The 20,084-nt window shown below is 39.6% G+C and overlaps 1 protein-coding gene across 1 annotated transcript in view; it reads right to left on the reverse strand.

Moving 5' to 3' along the window:
• The window catches only part of LOC102226833 (lysyl oxidase homolog 4-like), a 31,725-nt gene that overhangs the window by 8,175 nt on the left and 3,466 nt on the right, over positions 1–20,084 (reverse strand). Inside the window, exons 4-10 of the mRNA XM_023334646.1 lie at positions 19,542–19,753; positions 10,245–10,283; positions 9,925–10,132; positions 8,461–8,641; positions 1,962–2,116; positions 1,696–1,863; positions 993–1,155 (exon numbers count right to left, since the gene is read on the reverse strand). Of these exons, the coding sequence (XP_023190414.1) occupies positions 993–1,155; positions 1,696–1,863; positions 1,962–2,116; positions 8,461–8,641; positions 9,925–10,132; positions 10,245–10,283; positions 19,542–19,753 (1,126 nt within the window). The remainder of the gene's footprint in view (positions 1–992; positions 1,156–1,695; positions 1,864–1,961; positions 2,117–8,460; positions 8,642–9,924; positions 10,133–10,244; positions 10,284–19,541; positions 19,754–20,084) is intronic.

A 20,084-nucleotide genomic window follows, 5' to 3' on the forward strand; every position in this document is an offset into this window, starting at 1 on the left:
TGGTTACCGTTATTAATATCACCGAACAATTATTATTTTTTGATTGTTGATGTTGATTTAATACAAATAAATGGTATTGTATGTTGATGTTTGACTGTGAGTTGTGGTAGGGTCCAAAGTCAACCAAAATGTAAAAAAAAATCAAACATGAAAGTTTAATTGACCATGCACTCTTTGGACCGCTGCTCTTTACATAGAGAGCGGTCACTCTTTACACTGACAGCAGGTCAGTGAATGCACCATACTAAGCTCTAACTGGCTCAGGTCGCAACTTTGAATCACCGAGGCACTGATGAAGTCAGATAAAGCGCAGACGAGAAAGACGCCATTTAAAAGAAAATTATGTTTTTAAGACGTGTTGAAACATGGCGGCAAGAGGATGAGCGAGAGCCAGACTGTCAGCAGATATGAATGGAGTACAGAAATGTTTCTCTGTCTTACGAGTGATTGACTTTGCAGAACTGTCCTGGACATTGGGAGCCTTTTGGAAATCCAAGACTTAATGTAGGGAGACGTTTTCTACAGTACACACAGGGACACTTTTGGTAATGCTAGCCATGCTAGGCCAGGTGGTCAAATAAGTTGCTAGAGAGAGTTTAAAATATGATTTTGACTTTGTTTTACTCCCTGTTTTGTGTGTGCAGGTCCCTCACACACATCTGGCTCCATTGCTTGTGTTCTCACTGTGCATAATGGCTGAAATTGGTATCAGCACGAGAACAGAAATCAGCTCCGAAATTCTGATTGGTGCATCTCCTTTCAAGATCAAAAAATAAGAAAAGTGGCAGACTTGTGGGATAGATTTATAGTGTGGTTTTAAATGAAGACTTTCCCAGCAAGTGGAGACAAACAGCTGCGAAGCAGAAATACCAGTTTCACATAATACTAGATCCCCACAAAGCCTGTAAATAAACTATTGCAGTGTAGCATTTGCTAGAATTTTATTTAACCATCTTTTTTGCTACAAATTAAGTCGCTGGGTTTGGACTCACTCTCCACACATGTCACTCCGGCAGCCCTGCCGTCTCCCCCTCGGGGACAGTAGACCTGACCGTTCCTGCGACACTGCTGGATGGACATCTCCGTGCCCACGCAGTGAGTCCCACTCAGCAGCACATCCCTGGCGTCGGAGGATCCCGGCCAGAACCAGGTCTCCTGAAAACACGGAGCACATTCAAGCACAAAAATAATTAGATGCTTAAGCCCTTCTGGAAAAACAACGTGGGACAATTAGGAAGAATTTATTGCAGAGAAGCACAACACAGTAGGCTCTACTATAAACACCAGAACACATTTTTTTATGGGCACTATCAGTACACATTATCACATTTTCCACTCTTATTCACAATTTGAAAACTGCTTGTTAAATGTTCCAAGCAGCTTTCCCCCCAAAAAACACACTCAGTCTGCCGTTTCCATGCACCGTTCTATTTTCAGTTTGTTTGCTCTGTGAATTCCCCTCTTCCCCCCCCCCTCTTCCGATCTCTCTTCACTTCACTTTCCCTCTTTTATTTTCAGCGCACTGGAAGTGGACGTTTGAGAAGCCTGTAATTACTGCAGGCCTCAGTAATAACACAGCACAGTCATACAAACAGCAGGATGGCGAGAAAGAGAAAGAGAAAGAGAGAGAGAGAGAGGAGAAACACACAAAGAACAAAAGTTCACAGACAGAAAAAGAAAACGACCAGAATTCACCTCATGAGCTCTGGAGGCGAATCCCAAGCCGAGCTGTCGGCAGACCACCATGGCCTCGCTGAGGCCAAAGTTCTCGCTGCAAATCGAGCCCCAGCGCATTGCTCCTCCGACCTCCATCAGCACCTCCACACGGCCCTCTCCACGGTCCCTTCCGCCTGCCAGACGAATCTGGATCCGCAGGGAGGAACGAGCGTCGCAGTTTCAGAGCAGAGACACTCACTCATGTACTTTGAACATAAAGATGTGTCTTTGTGCGCTCATCTCACGGTTGTCTGGATGCCGGTGTTGGGGACGTTGCAGCGGACAGCCACATCTTGGGTGTGTTTGCAGGTGTAAAGTGGTACTTGTTTGTAGACACAATCCATGATAGACCTCTCTCTGCCTGTGCACTGGACGCTGTTCATGTGGATGGGACCAGTACCTGAGGAGGAGAGGCAGAGAGACAAGATAGAGTTCACATGCAAACTACAACGCTGCTTAGGGTAGTGCAAATATACAGCTCTGGAAAACAACAATTAAGAGTTTACTTAAAATGATCAATTTCTCAGATTTTACTCCTCATAGGTAAATGTTTGAGTAAAATGAACATTGTTCTTTTATTCTATGAACTACTGACAACATGTCTCCAAAATAATAAAAAAAAAAATTGTATTTATTTGCAGAAAATGAGAAATGGTCAAAATAACAAAAAAAGATGCAGCGCTTTCAGACCTCAAATAATGCAAATAAAACAAGTTCATATTCATGTAGAAACGACAATACTAATAATGTCCATAATGGGGTTGAAAATGACAGTGACCACAACTTGAAATAATGACTAATAATAAATGACAAGCCATGCCTGAGATGAGAAAATGAGTTTTTCTCATGCTTAACTTTGTCCTCAAATTTAAAATGTCTAAACTTTATGTGCTCTGAATCTTTATTTCTACAGAACATTTTAGAAAACCACTAGGTTAGCCAAAGTGCTTAACATTAAAACAGAAATATGTAAAAAAGAAAAAAAAACAAAAAACAAGACAAACATACTAAAGGTACATGACAGGTGTATTTTAAGGTGCCAATGAATAAAGGTGTGGTTTTCCAAACATTTAAAAACAAAACAGAACAAGAGGAGGCCTGTCTGACATTCAAGGGTAGTTCAAACGCAATACCAGTGACATCCTTGACTCCGCATAACACTACATGGTGTCAGAAGACCTTACACATAAAATAGTTCCATCACATTACAAACGTATTGCATAAAAAAGATTTCTGAAGCAGTCTTCAAGTTCACAAAGTTTGCATGGTCCACATATCCTATTCAGCTGAACTCTTTCTACATTCTGGCATTTTCTGACATTTTTGTGCAAAAAAACCCCCCTCAAAATTATGCAGGCAACTGTTTGGACAGCTCAGTGGCACCACAAGGGGACTTACGCACAATTCTTAATTCAGATCTTAAATAACCATCCAGAAAAATGTCAAAATGTAGTTGTGTCTAGTCAATACACATTTTGAGATATGTAGAATGGTCACACGAAACCGATTTTACGATAAAACGGCCTGCCATACATCCGGAGCTATTCTGGCGCTTCATAGGCGGTGAAACGTCAGGCTGGGTGAGTTTGATATTTTGCAAACTAATTGGAGATACGAGCTGGTTAGAGATTGGAAGAACTAAGCATTTATGAGAGAGAAAAAATCCGAAAACGTTAATGATAGGACGCAAATTAGCCAACATTTTGATGGATGGACCAAGATGAGCGATAACAAGGGACCAAGCAGCACGACTACAGCAGGTTAGCAAGCATTTTCTTTAAGTGTTTGTGTTTTTAATGCCTTCAGGGAACATTAAAGGCAGCCTATCAGCAATGCTACGACACACGTGCATTAATACATTAATCTGCTTGATCAGTTCAAATCAATCAATACTAGGAGACCAGAAAAGGGCACACTTTGCTTTATCGCAAAAGAAAACATTTTAAGAAAAAGTCTGAGTTCAAAGTGAAAAGGATAATATCTAAATATACAGACTACATATCCAGTTGTTTTGGTGTTTTTTCCCCATTAATATAAAGCTTTCTTTTTTTTTTTTACAAGCTCAAGAAAATTACAAATACAGTCAGTAATTCACTTCCTGTGTGTTTAGTTGACTGTATTTGTGTTGTAACAACACTGTGACTGGTGCTCTACAGTTGGTCATTGTGCCAGCTGCGGTCGTGGAGTTGTAAATGAGGGACACCATAACACCTGTCAGAGAAGGAGTGAGGAGAAAAAAATGGATACGGATGTGGATGTAGAAAGAGGTGGAGAAGGAGAAGAATCAAGAAAGTGGGTCAGAATCTATCAGAAGAAGAGCCAGGTAGAGGTGCAGGACGGGGCTGGCGTTACGTGTTTCCTGGGGATTATATTCAACTCTTAAAATCAAAGGGTTGTGGTCCAAAACCACAGCTTTCTAAGCAATCTAAAAAAATATATAAATTTTTTCTTTGTAATTTAATAGAATAGCTTCGGAGGCTGTCTTTTTGTTCCCTGCCATTTGCTTTGATTTTTATAAGCTGCTTACATAGTACATTTTTGCTGACTGATTTTTTTATTTTTCATTTTGTTATTAAATACATACACACAGTAGTTTTGATTTTTGAAAAAAAAAAAAAAACACGAACAAACAAAAAAACAACAACTTAGTGTTATTATAATAAAGTTATTTTAAAATTATGGTTCCACTTTCATCCACTGTGTAATTGGATAAAAGGCCTCTCCAAACCAAACTCCTGGGCTGAATGTCAACCCCATCCCGCCCCTGTGTCCATCAAACCTTGTGAAATTATTGCCAAAAAGCTCGACTTTGTTTTCTTCAGACCATAATACATTTTCCAGCAAGCCTTTGGTAGACTTTTCTCTTGCTTTAGCAAATTATTATTATTATTTTTTTTATTATTTTACCAAGCTCTAACCATATTTCTTTGTAAGAAAAGGTTTATATTTTGCCACCCAACCTCCTGACTCATAACTTGGCAAACTTTCCTGCAGATCCTTTAATGTTGCTGCAGTTTTTGTAATGTCTGTGTTGCAACAATGTTTTCTCAAATTGATGATGACACTTCGCTATTTCCTTGGTGTGTATAATGCAGCTAAAAAGTCCTTTGTGCTCGTCTAGCTGACTCGCACTTTTCAGAAAGAAATCCCTTTGATGCTCTGGACGACTCCGTAAACTATTGTTTTGCCGAGAGAGGCGGTGTAGGAAAAAGCTTAGCTCAAAAAGCTGAATTTCATTTGTAAGTATTTAGAGGCATTTATACTGATGGCAAGTACATGCTGACTTCTATTTAACACCAACTTGAATGTGGGCAATGCTGAAAATAGCCACATCGCAGGTTTTTAAGAGCGTGTGTTTGCTTATGCAACCAGATTATTTTAGTTATTTTATTTTGGTTCTAAGAGATTTCAGTTTAATGTTCAGTAAACTTGTTACAAGTTATGGGGTCACATAAAAACTGGAAAAAGTTATAAAATTATTTATCTTGGCATTTTTGACAGTGTGTATGCACTTTCTTATATCCACTCTATTTCCTCTAACAAGTTTAGTATTTTATCCACTCTCCAAATTAAGCGCAAAATAACTTATAGTAACAATGCTTATTTTATTTAAAGTATTTATTTTTTTAATTTAAGAAGCACGAGATTCGAAGGTATTCATTAAAATAAGTCCTATCATCTACTCAGCCAGTATCAGCTTCTCAAAAAACCAAACTTGCACTATTTTAAGCATTTCAACAAAGCACACTTCCTCCTAAGTGTCATGCATTTGGTTATAAACTCAAGTAAAGTAAGAAATTATCTGCGGATTTTATTTGTATTTGATGCAAAACACACAAACAATCAAACACTGATGATGAAAAAAGGGACACGAGTGTGAAGGGAACAGTCAGTGGTAGGTAAAATATGTCCAAATCAAACTCTCTTCTTCACCTCATGCAGACTTGGTCCTGCACAAGCACACACATAAAAGGCTCCAAATTAGCTTTGCAAACACAATGTCCATTAAAAGCTCAAATGCCTTCTGGACTTCTGATGTGGTTCTGAAACTCGGGACTCTGCTTTCTAGAAGCCAAACAGATGCCAAATTGCAAAATAACGGAAAGTTTGTCAGCACGTCTAGGTTTGCGAAGGTGTTTGAGGTCCTGGGAGGAGAACATCAATGCCTAATACAAGAAAAAAAAATATTGCTTTAAACTGCTTACATCTACTGCTTTTTTTAAATCACAACTGCTTATGGTCAAAAACCTATAATAAGCAAAACAGATGCATTTTGTTTGACTTAAAAAACAAAAAATGCCAGAAGACCTTAAACAATTGTATTATTTCTAAAACTGTTTTGTAAAATAGTTTTTTTTTTTGCTATGAGGGCCATAAATCATTAAGGGACACAATATGTATATATTAATAAAACTGGAAAGAATGCATTTCTTTTTAAGCTATTTGCTATTTCTATCTCTGCAATAATTATCATTGATCAAAAACATCAATCAAAAGACAGGCAAATAATTTCCCAGCATTTCTCACGTCCACTGTCTTCTTCTTTATGCTTGTTTTTGTCCTTTGTATGACAAGGGTCAGCATTTGTCTATTTAGCCAAGTTTGATCAATTTAATTGGAAGAATTAAAGCAAAATACTTTGTGTTGTACCATAAGAAAATATTTTCTGAATTTTAATGTTGTCTGTGAAAATCACACCCTAAAAAGAAAAATAACTGTTTAGTTGCATCAAGCACTTGAGCCTGCAGGACGAATTCTCTTCATTCCTGAATTGTGGTTGGCGGGGGTCAACAAAATCTTCCAGAGGGCCACAAATGGCCCCTGGGCCACACTTTGAACACCCCTGGTGTAAAATATACAGTACAGACCAAAAGTTTGGACACATCTTCTAATTCAATGGGTTTTCTTTATTTTCATGACTATTTATAAGGCAAGAAATCCCACTTATTAACCTGACAGGGCACACCTATGAAGTGAAAACCATTTCAGGTGACGACCTTTTGAAGCTCATCAAGAAAATGCAGAGTGTGTGCAAAGCAGTAATCACAGCAAAAGGTTGTTACTTTGAAGAAACTAGAATATAAGGGCTATTTTTTGTTTAGTGCATATTTCCACATGTGTTATTCATAGTTTTGATGCCTTCAGTGTGAATCTACAATGACAATAGTCATGAAAACATGGAATAACAAGGTGTGTCCAAACTTTTGGTCTGCACTGTATGTAGGAACTCTTTCAATGAGGCAGTGATTTTGTGGAAGGTACTAACTTTGTCAAACTAGAAGAGGTCTTGTAAATAATGGTGTCAAAAATTATGTTCGGTTTTAGGGTAAAGTAAAAATGAAAGCTGCAGGATTTATTGGCTAGAACAGAAAAACTTTATCTATATTGCAAGCTACATCACTGGCTATGCGAGCTGCACAACCTAAAATGATGAAATAATGAAATAGAGGGAATGTCAGGGTAAGCGTGGTGATTAGTAGGAGTCAACAAGGTCCTTAAGTCAAACTCTGTTTAGTGATTCAGAACACCTTGGACCCATTTGGAGTGTACATGAAAGACCCTGAAATGGCTCTGCAAACACAAATGAATGTCTGATGTGGCTCTGAGTCTTAGAACTCTCTGCTTCTTAGAACCAAAATAAATCCCAAATTGCAAAAAAACAAACAAACAAAAAAAAAAAAACTAGCAAAACCTCTTAGCAAGTCTGTTTGTGTAGGTGTGCGAGGCCCAGGCAGGAGTCCCTTAAAGCCCTGTAATTAGGCTTTTAAAGCTGATGATGTCATCGAGTGTGTAGCGTCAGGTCGTCTCCGCTGACTTTACAGCCCCGTCTTTACGTTAACTCTTATAGATTAGAAAAAAAGCTCGAGACGCGTGAAGCCACGTCGCTCCGTTCCGACACCCTGACCATGCCACCTAGTTTCAAAACAGCATTTAAAGCAGCACGCACATGCTTTCCAGGAATTATTTCATTAAGGAAAGTAGACAGAAGGATATTCACCCAGTCTATTAAAGGACATGCTGAGTGCTCGTTTGGGCAGAAAGATAATGGGAGGAAATGAATGTGATTACAGACTGACTGCAAGAAGTACGGCAAGAAGAACCACTTGAAACGAGTGTGAGAAAGTGGGGTCTCACTGCTGTTTGCAGGAGAAAAAAAACAGCAAAGCTCGACTCCACGACAGCCGGCTCGGAGGATGCATTTTCTCACCCACAACAAAAGCTCAACCCAAAATAAATTACGTCCGAATGTTTGCTCCGGCTCGCCACTGATTGCCTGACGTCCCGGTTTCAAAGGGGCGCAAGCTTTTCTCAACCAACGAGTTTATTTTGACAACAACGCATGTCGTTTTTTTTTCTTTTTTTTGCTGCCCTGACCCTCCTAGTTTAGTTTACATTTTATATAATTGGTCACGGGGAGAGTTCCTCAACAATCAGCAGACATCAAGCTGTAATCATTCCCACCGCGTTTATTTGTCTTCAAAAGTGCGTGGAGATGGAGGAGCGAGCTTAAGGAACACTCAGTTGCACTGTGAGGTGTTTAGTCTAAATCAGTCTGTTACTCTGTTCCTGCTATAGATGCAGGAGGAATGTAGGTCAGTTTTGACATTAAAGAGATAACTGAGCCAGCCTAACCCTCAGCCCCCAAAAAAGAGGAAGAGAGTGAAATGTACCTCAGAAAGCATCAGAAAAACCTCAAACCGCATTTTGAATGTACAGGTTAAAGCGTCTATTGTTATTGCTTACCCTGTCCGAGTTGAGCCCTGGTGAGCGCCTCCTTAGCCGAGCCAAAGCCCAGTTCTCTGCAGACCACGCTGGCTGCGTTCAGGTCCCACAGGTGGTCACACACCGTGCCCCACTTTCCCTCTTTCATGACCTCGACGCGGCCCTCTCCGAGACGGGGCCCGGCCTTCAGACGGACCAGAGGCTAGAAGAAATCATTTCCAGACAATTAAACCGAATGACAAACTAGATTTCGGTCGTCATATTTTTTTCACAAGCCACTATGCCGTTTTCATTCGCAACAGTTTCATAAAAGGTGTCAGTAAAGGGGATAGGTCAGAGTCTTTGACCTGGGGTTCTGTCGAAATACTGTGAGCAGATAATATCTTACCAGCCAGAGACAAGTCATTTAATTTATTCATTTAGTATAAATCCATATCAGTTTGTACCACAGGCTAAATGCAACACCAAGAGAAGACGAAACCAAAGTGGTTAATGCAAATGAACATTCTTTAACCTTTAAGCTAGCGTCATGTTTGCTTTGCTTTTACAAAAAGGTGAATATTTACATGCTAAACGGAGGAGGGAGGCGGGACGCCAACAATCTTCCTGTCAGAAACATGACTTGAGAATAGAACCAACCAAGAAAATTGTTGACTGTCAGAGTTGCTACCTGGTTACACCTATAAAAATCTACAATATCTACAATACAATGATAGTTTTTAACTATCACTGATTCATAGTTAAAAACTAACATACAAATAAATCACCTCCTGATTGCTGGCATGACAACGGTGTACAGGTTCATAAAACAGTGAGTGCAAATGCTGAATTTTAAGTCCAGTTTGACTTCAACTGGACTTCAGCTTTTGTCTCTGGGACCAATTGATCTAGATTTATACTAAATGAGGGCACAAAGTGATTTACAGCATATAGGATATAATCTTAGATCCTAAACCATCAATTATCTTAAAACAACAAACATAAATAGCAGCATGAGACATTTTCTAAACAGGACACAATTGAAAAAAGTTAACTGGTCCCACCTAAGAGTGTAAAATGCGTTATCTTTTGAAAAAAATGCAACAAATTATGTAAGCTCAGACATAGCTGTTTGAGTTCATTTAAAGTGAATTCTCCTCGTTAATATTATTTAAAACCTGACGAACCCATAGTGGTGAATTGAAACATGTCTTTGAAGATGGTAGGTGCCGCATTATTATTTCAATATAAAATGGAAAATTCATTAACACCGCTCTTTGCTTATTCTGTAAAACTTTAACTTTTGCAGAAGAAAGGAAGCTGGAAAATCATTTCAATTAGCTAAACCTATTAAAAAATTACAACAAGTTTAAATACTGGAATTTCCTCAATTTTACTTGTCTCCAAATGTTTATTAAACGGACGAGCTTCGCAGATGGCCAAACTGCCTCACTGTGATGTTTAAGTTCAACCCTTCATATATTTGCTTCAGTTTTCCACACTAACCGTGACAGAAGGTGGAGCGGGAGCTCTGCCGAAACGCTCGAACGGGAATCCAGGGACGCAGCGGACCACCGCGTGCATGCCCCCCTTGCATGGGACATCACTCCTGGGGAGGGACAGCTGTGCGGGACACTGCGCTAAGGACACCTCCAGACCCTGACACTGCACCTTCTCCACCCAGTAAGCCTTCTTAGTGATCTGGGATCTCAGCCTGGGAAAGAGACAAAGTGATGTATGAAGTGCATCAATAACTGAGTTTAAATCAAATCTCTAGATTGAGCTAAATGTACTAATTTATTTCAAGGAGTAAACTTTGATCTTACCTTGATGAGGAATCTGCAATCTTAGAGTCCCATAGTTTCCTGAAGGACAGAGAAGAGAGTATTTTTTTTTTAACCAACAATGTAACAATGTAGCTTTACGTTAAACATACTGAGCAATCCCACAGTCCAATATGTTCCCACGGTCCCTCTTTCTCAGGGATCATTTTCTCCAGTCCTTTTGTGCAATGTGGTCCATTAAATTTTGAATAAACAGGGTGAAATTACAAACAAGAAGGAGGCAAAGCATGATCAAAGAGCACCTCTCAGAAATACCTAATGTTAGAAACAGAAATTTAGATTTTCGATTTAGTTGAACCGTTAGACTTTTAAAAAAAAAATTCCTTTCATTCCTTTCATTTCATTTTGTTGGACCTACTAGTTCTAGGGTTTATTTGTCATCTTGCCTCACTGTTTGTCTATATGTCCACAGTGAATTTCTGATTTGAGAAAACCATGCAATGAAAACAGAAGTTATGAATAGAGCAAAACGGGTCGCCGACAGGGGCTAATAAAAATTGTCTGACTCCAACCGCTGCATGTCAATCTCTGCAGAGTTTTTGCAGATGCCTGCCAAAACCAACAGGAATCTTTAAACTGTGTCTAGTTTCCTTCAGCAAGGGTCTCATCCAACAGGGGCAGCAGTGTTTAAACAAAACGGGGCCACGTACGTTTGGACTTGCTCCCGTGCAGAGAAACATTGTAGCTGACCGCTCGGGTCAGCCTGCGTAGCCACAGACAGGTGCCATGTGACTGACTCTTTATGAATGAACAAAGTCAGTCAGAGAGCTGAATTTAGAATTTACTGAACAACCAGATGATTCTGGTTCATGATTCATGATGCAATTAAATATTTAGCAACCTAAATAGAAAGAGACATTTCTTCTCCAGGAAAATCCAAGCGTTTCAGTGTTTCCCTAGTTATTTTGCACACGTCTGAGGCTGGATGGGTTCATGAAGAAAACAGATTAAGAATTGTTTCACCCGGACTGTATTTGTTTTTTTGTTGTTTTCTTTTTATAGGAGGAATAGTTTCAGATAACCAAGAAAACAGTGTTAAAATAATCAGTCCAATTTATTAAAGCCAAATAAGTGATGACATTGTCCAGGACAACGGAGAAATATTTTACAGTTACAGCGCTGGCGCACTACCATGCATCCTTAAGGGACATCACAGAGTGGCCCCAGAAAACAGCATTCTACTGCCTTTACTCATCTAAGCTTCGCCCTGAAGTGAAGTCATTTCCTTTACTTAGCATGTGTGTGAGTGTGTGTGCATAAAAGCAGCTAAAAGAGATAGAGACAAAAAACATAGAGTCATATATTCCATAGCAGAATCAGAAAAAGGAAAAACTTTTGGTTTTCTGAGGATCGTACCTGAACTTAAAATATGAGTAAAAATAACATTTATTTTCATATTGTAGGCACTTCAGAATTATGTGACTAGCTCAAACATCAGAGCAGGCATTTGGAAATGGTCATGTTCTGGTTGCAAGTCGGATAATTAGCTAACTGTGCTCAAAGACGAACTAATTGCTGTTAGCAATACATGCTAATGAGAGGTTAGCATGTTATACAGCATTATCTGGGTGAAAGATTTTGTGAGATTCATCATATCAAAGGTGCAAATAAAAAGTTTATAGGTTCACTATTAGTCTAACATGTGGCAGCCATATTGGATTTTGAGCTGGGAGATGGTTAGAAACCTTTGATGCTGACAAATCTCAGTGTAACCACTTTCCAGTCAGAAAATCAGTAAGATAATTGTTGTGGTCTCTGACTTGCTAATTTTTAGCATGCTAACAAAAACTAGCAACAATTTATTTCTCTTTGTTTTATGTATTCAAAGGCTACAGGAATACATTTACAGATGTATATGAAAGCTTGAAGAGATTTACTGTATGACGGTCACTATCTAAATATTCCTGAGATTTAATTTTTTTTTTTATTAAACTTCAGAGATTTTGACTTCTGAGGGAAAACTTAATGTTAAATTAAGCCTTCCCTGGTCTTAAGAGATGGAGTCATTTAGACCGCACAAGTTTTGGGGTCCAGTGGGATCACACTGACACCATGTGCACTTTTACAAACTTTTTCGTGTGGTTTCAGGCGTTTTCTGCTCTCCTTAGCGTCACGCTAGGACCACATCTAGGAAACTAGAAACTACTTAAGAAAGTTATATTTCTATATTATTTGTCTTTTTAAGAAAAACACAACAAACAGACTAATTTCACGTGCTGCTAAACGGCTGTTTCAAAAATGTATTTCAGTATAGTTGTACTTGGAAACAGAGATATACAGATATGGTCCAGACTATTGGCGCCTGCAGGATATTATCGGACGGTACACACAGTACTAACACTGCACCTGACCCACAAACCTAAACCACACAAATACAGGCCGCATGTGCATAATGCGCATGGCCCACAAAAACATCGGCTCTAACAGGCTTTTTTTGAAAATCTTTTTTTCTTTTTTACAAATTATACTAAATAATAAAAACAGCCTATCCGTGTAATCCACGGGAGGATGGAGATTCCCAGGTTCAGGTGCTGTGTCTTTGACTTACAGAGGAGTAAAAGGTGAAGCAACAAGTTTGCTAGATTTCTATACTTCTGGCAAAGTTTCGATTAAATTGTTTAACCCTGCAGCATTCTTAGAGCGACACTCAGGAAGAGCGAGGCAAACGTCACGGTCGGCCAAGCAGGTGACCCGTCAGCTCTTCAGTTTGCGAAACCACACACATACACACACAAAAAAGCTGTTAAATTAGCAACTCCGCCAGAACAGAGCACACGGTAAAAAGCTCAGGCGGGGTCCACTAAGGGAGGGTTAAAATTTCGCCTACTCATTTTTAGCTAGCTTCACTACATTGTCGCATTTAGCTTGCAGAAAGAGTGCCAATTTAACAACAGTAAACTGACACGCACAGTGTGGACAGCTGGACAGCTGCAGGCGCTAGATAAGATGCTTCCATCTATTTCTAGTTTAAGAGTAAAATTGGGTCAGAAAATGGGTTTTGAGATGCGGTATTTTAGGATATTAGTACTGCAGTTTAGCCTATTAATTTTATAGAGGCGGTTGAGGGGGGTTGTTTCCAATTTTTGCTTTTTCCTCAGTAAAAGCAAAAAGCGTTGTGGGTGGATCTCGGAAGGTGCCACATGAAATCCGCTGAGTCGAAGCTATACGTAAGTGGTGTGTTTCAGCATCTGTTTGCACGTGATTATGTGAGAGAGCCATATTTCTCTGCGTGTGTGCGTGTTTGCACCATTTAAAGCCTTACACAACATGGCGATAAATCAAAGTAAGAGAGACAGACTATGTGGGGGTGTTGGTTCATGGTTTGGAGGCAGGGGAAGAGGGGTGAGAGTGCTACCCATATAATTGCCTGCTCTGCTTGGCAGTGTCTGCCTTGTGGTCCAGCAGTAGCATGTTGGTTCACACACAGCAGACAGGGAAATATGCACGTACATATCTACTCCCCCTGGCTTCCCTCCTTGTAAACAAAGCTCTTTAAAGTCAAGGCTATAACCAAACGCCATGAGAGCATGCTGGGAAACACAGAGCATATGATGTAAGACGGATGTCTCCAGCTTTTATTGGAAGGGTCCATCTTTTCTGTAAAGGGAGAAGTAAGTAAGCACTTTTGGTTTTCAGTTGTCTTTCAGCTTCTGGGAACCAAACAACTGTGGGACGCTCTGTGATGGGTTGGGAACAGATTGAAATTGACTTGATCTGGGAGTTTTAATGGAGAACAATAAAGAGCTGTATAAAGGTTGGGAACAGAGCTGTCTGGGGAAGACTCTCTTATTTCATAGGATCGTCAGCTCGATTGGGTTTTAATGAAATTCTAACAACGCAATACGAGAAGTCACAGTGGAAGGAGACGCTGACTCACAAGAAGCTGAAGATAACCTGTTATTACAAACCTCTGCACAAATTCAGGGACAATCGGCTCATTGGAGATTTCCATTCTCGCTCCATAACGACCCTTCATCATCCCCACCCTCTCTAGAGTGGCGAAAACTTAAAGGGGTCCCAATGATGCTCTTTCCATAAGAAGAGAGTTTAATAAAATACAGAAAAGGCGGGAAGGCCGGGGTTTTAATCAGGGTGAAATGGAACTGGATTGGAGAAGCTGATGAAGTTACTGTACGCTTCAAAGAGATTGTGAAAGTTATGAAACAATGGAGCTGGGAAATGAATTTAGTGTTTTTTTGTGTGCACAGCAAAAAGCGGGACAGTAAAACATCTGTAGAAATGAGAGAAGTTGGCAGTCAAAGACAAAGGGATCCATTACACCAGAAAAGAGAGGGAAGTGCAGACAGCACAGAGTGTCCAGTAGATCCATCTGGCAGAATTAAAGTTGTTTGTTGCACTAAGCACTTGACCAGAGGGAAGGAAGATGTGATAATATGCACTGATCTGAAACATTCTGATTTCAAATGAACCTTTTCTCCACCTGCAGTATTTTTCTGACCTTTTTTTGTGCATTGTAAACATATTGACTGCATTATTGTCTGTGACTGCAGGTCAAATAAAGGTAATAAACAACAAAGCCGCTTCCCTACCTTTTGAAAACTAAATTAGGTAAATTACTGTTCAGCTAACCCAAACTCTCACCATAAACCTTAACCATAATTGGCTTCAAGGTTCCTGTCCTGACTTGTAAAGTCTCCTTACAAGTCATCTTGTACCTTTTGAGCTTTTTCATATGTTGTCAAGGTAAGGCCACAAACGTCTATGTATTTTATTCAAATTCAGTGTATTAGCTCTAATACATACATATGAAAAAGCTCAAAAGGTAAAGCAGGACCCAATTTTGAAGCTAATGAAAATGGATTTTGATTCCTCTACAAATAAAAATTATGTTACTTTTAGATATGCTATTATTTTGTGTTATCTGCAGTTTACATACACTGAATAAAAAGACAAAAAATCTTTTTTTCCCCTCGTTCTGTTGTTAAATCAGACTTAGCTTAGTTAGAATTAGCAAAATTATTTCTAGTTGCTAAATGCCAGAAAATTCGGTGGGAATATTTACATTTTTTTTTGTTGTTGCAACTTTTCTTGAATTCAAAAGTTTACCAACATTTGGTCAGTAACCGGGGTAGCTGTCTTTTAAACTGTTTGACTTAGGTCAACCATTTTGGGTTTTCTTCCACAAGTTTCTGGTCCATTTCTCCTGACAGAACTTGTGTAATTGAGTCCATTTTGGAGGCCACCTCACTCACACACACACCTTTTTAGATCTTCCCACAACGTCTCCTTTGTGATGGCCACACCAAAACATTGACTTCTTTGTCCTTATGCCACGTTGTAACCGCTTTGGCTGGATGCTCAGGGTTGTTGTCCATTTGGAGGACTAATCTATGCTCAAGCTTTTACTTTCTGGTTGATATTTTTAGATGTTGCTTCAATATTTCCGCATCAGATTCTTTCCTCATGATGCCATCTATTTTGTGAAGTGCACCAAGTTCCTCTTGCAGCAAAACATCACCACAACGTGATGCTGCCACCTTCATCCTAACTTGCTACACCATCCTAATTGTCATTCTTGTTCTCCCTCCAAATGATGATAATTATGTCCAAACAGTTCCACTTTAGTTTCATCAGATCATGGGACATGTCTCAAAAATGATTATCTTTTTGGTAACGAACTGCTTTACCAGCTTCAACCAGCATCTACTCTAGGTCTTTGGCTTTTGTTTTGGGGTCAGTCTGCACGTTTCAGACCAAAAGACATTCAAACCTGCCTCGTTTTTGGTTAGACGTTCTCATCATGTCTATGCTGGAATTGTTCCCAAGGATGAACCAGACTTGTGCAGCTGCACAATTCTCTTTCTTTTCACTTTCCCATCGTGTCAAACAGTAAAGCAGTGTGTTTCAGGTGTGGCCTTAAAACACATTCACAGGTGTGTTAACTCAACTGTGCCAGTTCGTCTATCAGAAGCTTGTGGAAAGAAAACCAAAAACTTTGATCCAATCATACATTTTAAGAGACAATTATCCTGTATGTTGAGCAAATGTATGCAGACTTTTGAATTTGAGAAAAACTACAAAAGAAAAAAAAAACCTCTAAAGAATTTTCTCGCTAAGTTTTCTGTCATATAGCAAATATAAATAATTTTAGTAATTTTAACTAAGCTAAAACTAGAAAGGTTTGGTCTGATTTAACTTCAGACAGTGAGAAAAAAATGTGTTTGTGTCTTTTTATTCAGTGTACGTAGATATCTGGCTTCAACTGTACTTATGTATTTTACATGCTACCACTTGAGGGCGCTCTCTTAAAGTGCCTGAAAATCCAGGTCACTTTCAGACTGATGCAAGATTACAGCACAGCAGTGAGATTTTAAGATATGTAATGACTTTTGGGTTTTGTTTGTTTAAGAAAGTTGTCTTTGTTTAAGAAAGGTTAACAAGCAAACATGAATGACTCCAGACTGGAAAAAAGAGACTGGCTAAACTGCTCCGACGTCCAGTCCAAGTATCTGATTAACCTGAAGCTTCTGATCCTTCTGTGGTTAAAACAACAACAAAAAAGTCTTCTTAACCCCTTTCACATGTTTACCGTTGGAAAAAGAAAATTAGCTTCAGTCATTTCCCAGATGGGGTGGAGGTTGACACAAAAACAAACACGATTTGTTCCCTTAGTCAGTTTTTATACAAGCTTCTAGATTGGTTTTTGGCACAATCTGTGATGTTTCTCTGGGTGATTCTGAGGCATTCGTGGAATGTGCTCGTTATGCAGGCATTACATTAATTTTATTACAAAACTCAGCTAGGTCACAACTGATGTTCCTACTATTTTACCTAAAAGCACTGCACAAATAGACCGGCGAGCTTAATAAATACAGACATATTTTCTCTCACCATCCAACCAACATCCTCGTCTGTTTGTTTGCTTAGCTTTTTTTTTTTTTTTTTTTTTAAATACCAAAAAAGATCCATCGGGATCTTCTTCCAGAGAATCCTGATCAAGATGGCTGCACGGATCCAAACAAATAGTTTTATGAGACACTTTATGGTGTGTTTTTATGGGGCAGCTGAGGAGAAGCTGCTTGTTTTCTGCTCCTCAGGTCACAAGGGGTAATTATTGGCCTCTCACACGGAGAGACATATGGTACTTTGCAGACCGGCGGTCAGTGCAGTCCTCCTGTTAGACGAGCCCTAAAAAGACCTCTGTGGGCAGACAGACTCATGGAGGGCAGTGTTTGCTTCTGTGTGTGTTTGCATGCAAATTTGTGTGTGCACTCGGGCACGGTTTTGGAAATAGTTAGGGATGTATTAACATGTGGGCGTAAGTGAGGTGTTAGGGTTTTCGATGGTATGTTTTTAAGGGCTTTGAAAGTTTGTGTAGCTGCTCAGTGGGTATTCAAGCTTGAAAGCAGACAGATTAAAAAGGGTTATACACATCAAAATATTGACATACCCACTCGGTGCTATTAGTGGAGCAAATGATTGAGGTTTGATGGATAACAGAAGAGTTATGAGCAGAAAAATCTCGTCACGGCTCTTACTGTGCACTGATGGTTTAGTCACATTTTCAACTTTTTATATTGGAATAGTGAAATAGAAGGAAACAAATAGGAAATTTAATATGCTTATTACGTAAAAACCTATAAACTAATTTGTTGGACTGCTTTTGAATCCAACAAAGGCTTAATCTGATCCGAGTGCCTCTTCTGTTAGCTGTTTCACAGACATGACTTGTGATGAACTCTGTAAATTGAAGTTTTCCAGCAGATGACTAATCTTGCCCTGAAAACACATTCTTTTCACCTAAGCTATTGTTCTCTGCTACTGCTGCAAAGTGATCATGTGGACAACTTTTAAATACTTGCCTACTTCACATGCCTAAGTAAAAGGTCATTGTTCAAGATTAAAGCTGTGGTATGTAACTTAAAAAAAAAAAAAAGAAAGCTTTTTACATATTTGTTCAAAATGTCGTTATGTATTGACGGTATAATATTATACAGATAATCTAGAAGGTTCGAAGTACTACTGTTTGTGTCTGAAGAAATGCACCAAAAACAATTAATCAGAGTCAGGGGGAGGGTCTTAGTGCTGTCAGTCACCCTCGTGTACACACTGCTCAATGTGCTAAGGGCAGAGAAACAACTTACTGTTGCAGGAAAACTGTTTACCCTCCATCATCAGAGGCCATGATAACTAACCTTAGATTTCATGACAGGCTCTACTGTAGCTTAGCACAGTGGTCCCCAACTTTTTTAGTGCCGCGGACCGGTCAAGACGCGCACCGACACCGATGCTGTTGCTGCTGTTTCTAAATATATAGAACAGAATTTATTGCTTTAATGATGATAACAAGTCAATGAAGCAAAGCAATTTAAATCTGGGGCTGCTTTGCTTCGTCAGGATGCCATTCACTTGTCATCATCATTAAAGCAATAAATTCTGTTCTATAGCAAAAAAAAAACAAAACAACAAACCCTCCCGCCCCCCTGAAGCTGAATGTCTTGCTATCTGCTTGTGACCTTAAGCTTAAGCATATTTTTGAGATGCAGCGGCAGAAGCACACCTACAAATTGAGCTCTGAATGGATCAATAACAAAACAATTGAAGGTTTTGGAGTGGCCTAGTCAAAATCTATTGACTAGGCCTCCTTAAGTGGGCCATAAATACATAAATATGTAAAATAAAACAACTTTGCATAGAAGAGTGGGTCTAAATTCATCCACAGGGATTTAAAAGCCTCAGAAATGGTAGTTGCTGCAGCCCATGGGCACTTAGGTAGTAATTAGGTTTAAGGGGCAAGTACTCTTCCACACAGGGCTGGTTTGAGTTGAATATTTATTTAATAAATGAAATACATTATGTGTGTCTTATAAAAAAGCTTGTTTGATGATCTGAAACATGTAAAAACCAAAAGGTTTTTTGCAGCACTGCATATACAAAGACGCATCACGAGAAGGATGATAATTTTACAGTCTGACTCTGACATTAATTATATGCTTTGAAGAATTATTTTAAAGGTCTGAGACGAGGCCCACATGGTTGATGAGGGAGGCAGACCTGGTGGACAGGACATTACTAAGGTGGACCTTAGTAATGTCACCGTGGCCATGTCATGCCAAGTGCGGTTGGACAAATGACAGCTGCTTCGGTTGACCTCTACTACACGGGGACTGAACCAGCAAACCAGACACGGACTGTAACCTGCGCGGTGATGTAAACCTCCCATTCACTCTTCATAAAATAGACCTTTAGGAAATAAAAGTTTCTGCTGATGCCTTCTTTCCATGACCTCGTCTGTGCCGCCCTCTCTCACATACTTACCTGTAAGGATTTTGGTCAAACGACTCAGCTGCCGGAAACCCCAGCATGCCGCACACGACACGGCTGCTGCTCAGGTCCCATCCCTTGTTGCACACGTGACGCCACTTTCCAGCATGCTTCACTTCCAGGACTCCTTCTGTCACCAGACCACCATGGTTGCCGGACAGCACGGGCCGAAGACGAGCCTCCTCCAGGTAAATCCTTTCAGATCCCTGTGGGGGTTTTTAAGCAAATAAGTAGATATTTTTTTATTGTACTACATAACTTTGTCTCTCTCTCTCTCTATATATATATATTTTTAGGACACTGACCTCAACTTTTTCAGTGAGGCACCAGGGTGAGGCAATAAAACTCCCTCTCACGCGAGCCGTTGTTGCTTTGTTTGAACAAACGGCAGTAGACGGCACGCAATCGCGACAACAACAAAAAAGATAACACGCCTTAGTCATCACCTTCTCTAATCAGGCACATGCCATGCTCTGGGCAGCAGGAAGGAAACTAACAGTGAACGCATAGTTTGTGAAATGTGTCAGGATGCTTACA

This window comes from Xiphophorus maculatus, chromosome 5 (genome assembly GCF_002775205.1).
Source record: "Xiphophorus maculatus strain JP 163 A chromosome 5, X_maculatus-5.0-male, whole genome shotgun sequence".
In the NCBI taxonomy this organism is placed as follows: domain Eukaryota; kingdom Metazoa; phylum Chordata; class Actinopteri; order Cyprinodontiformes; family Poeciliidae; genus Xiphophorus; species Xiphophorus maculatus.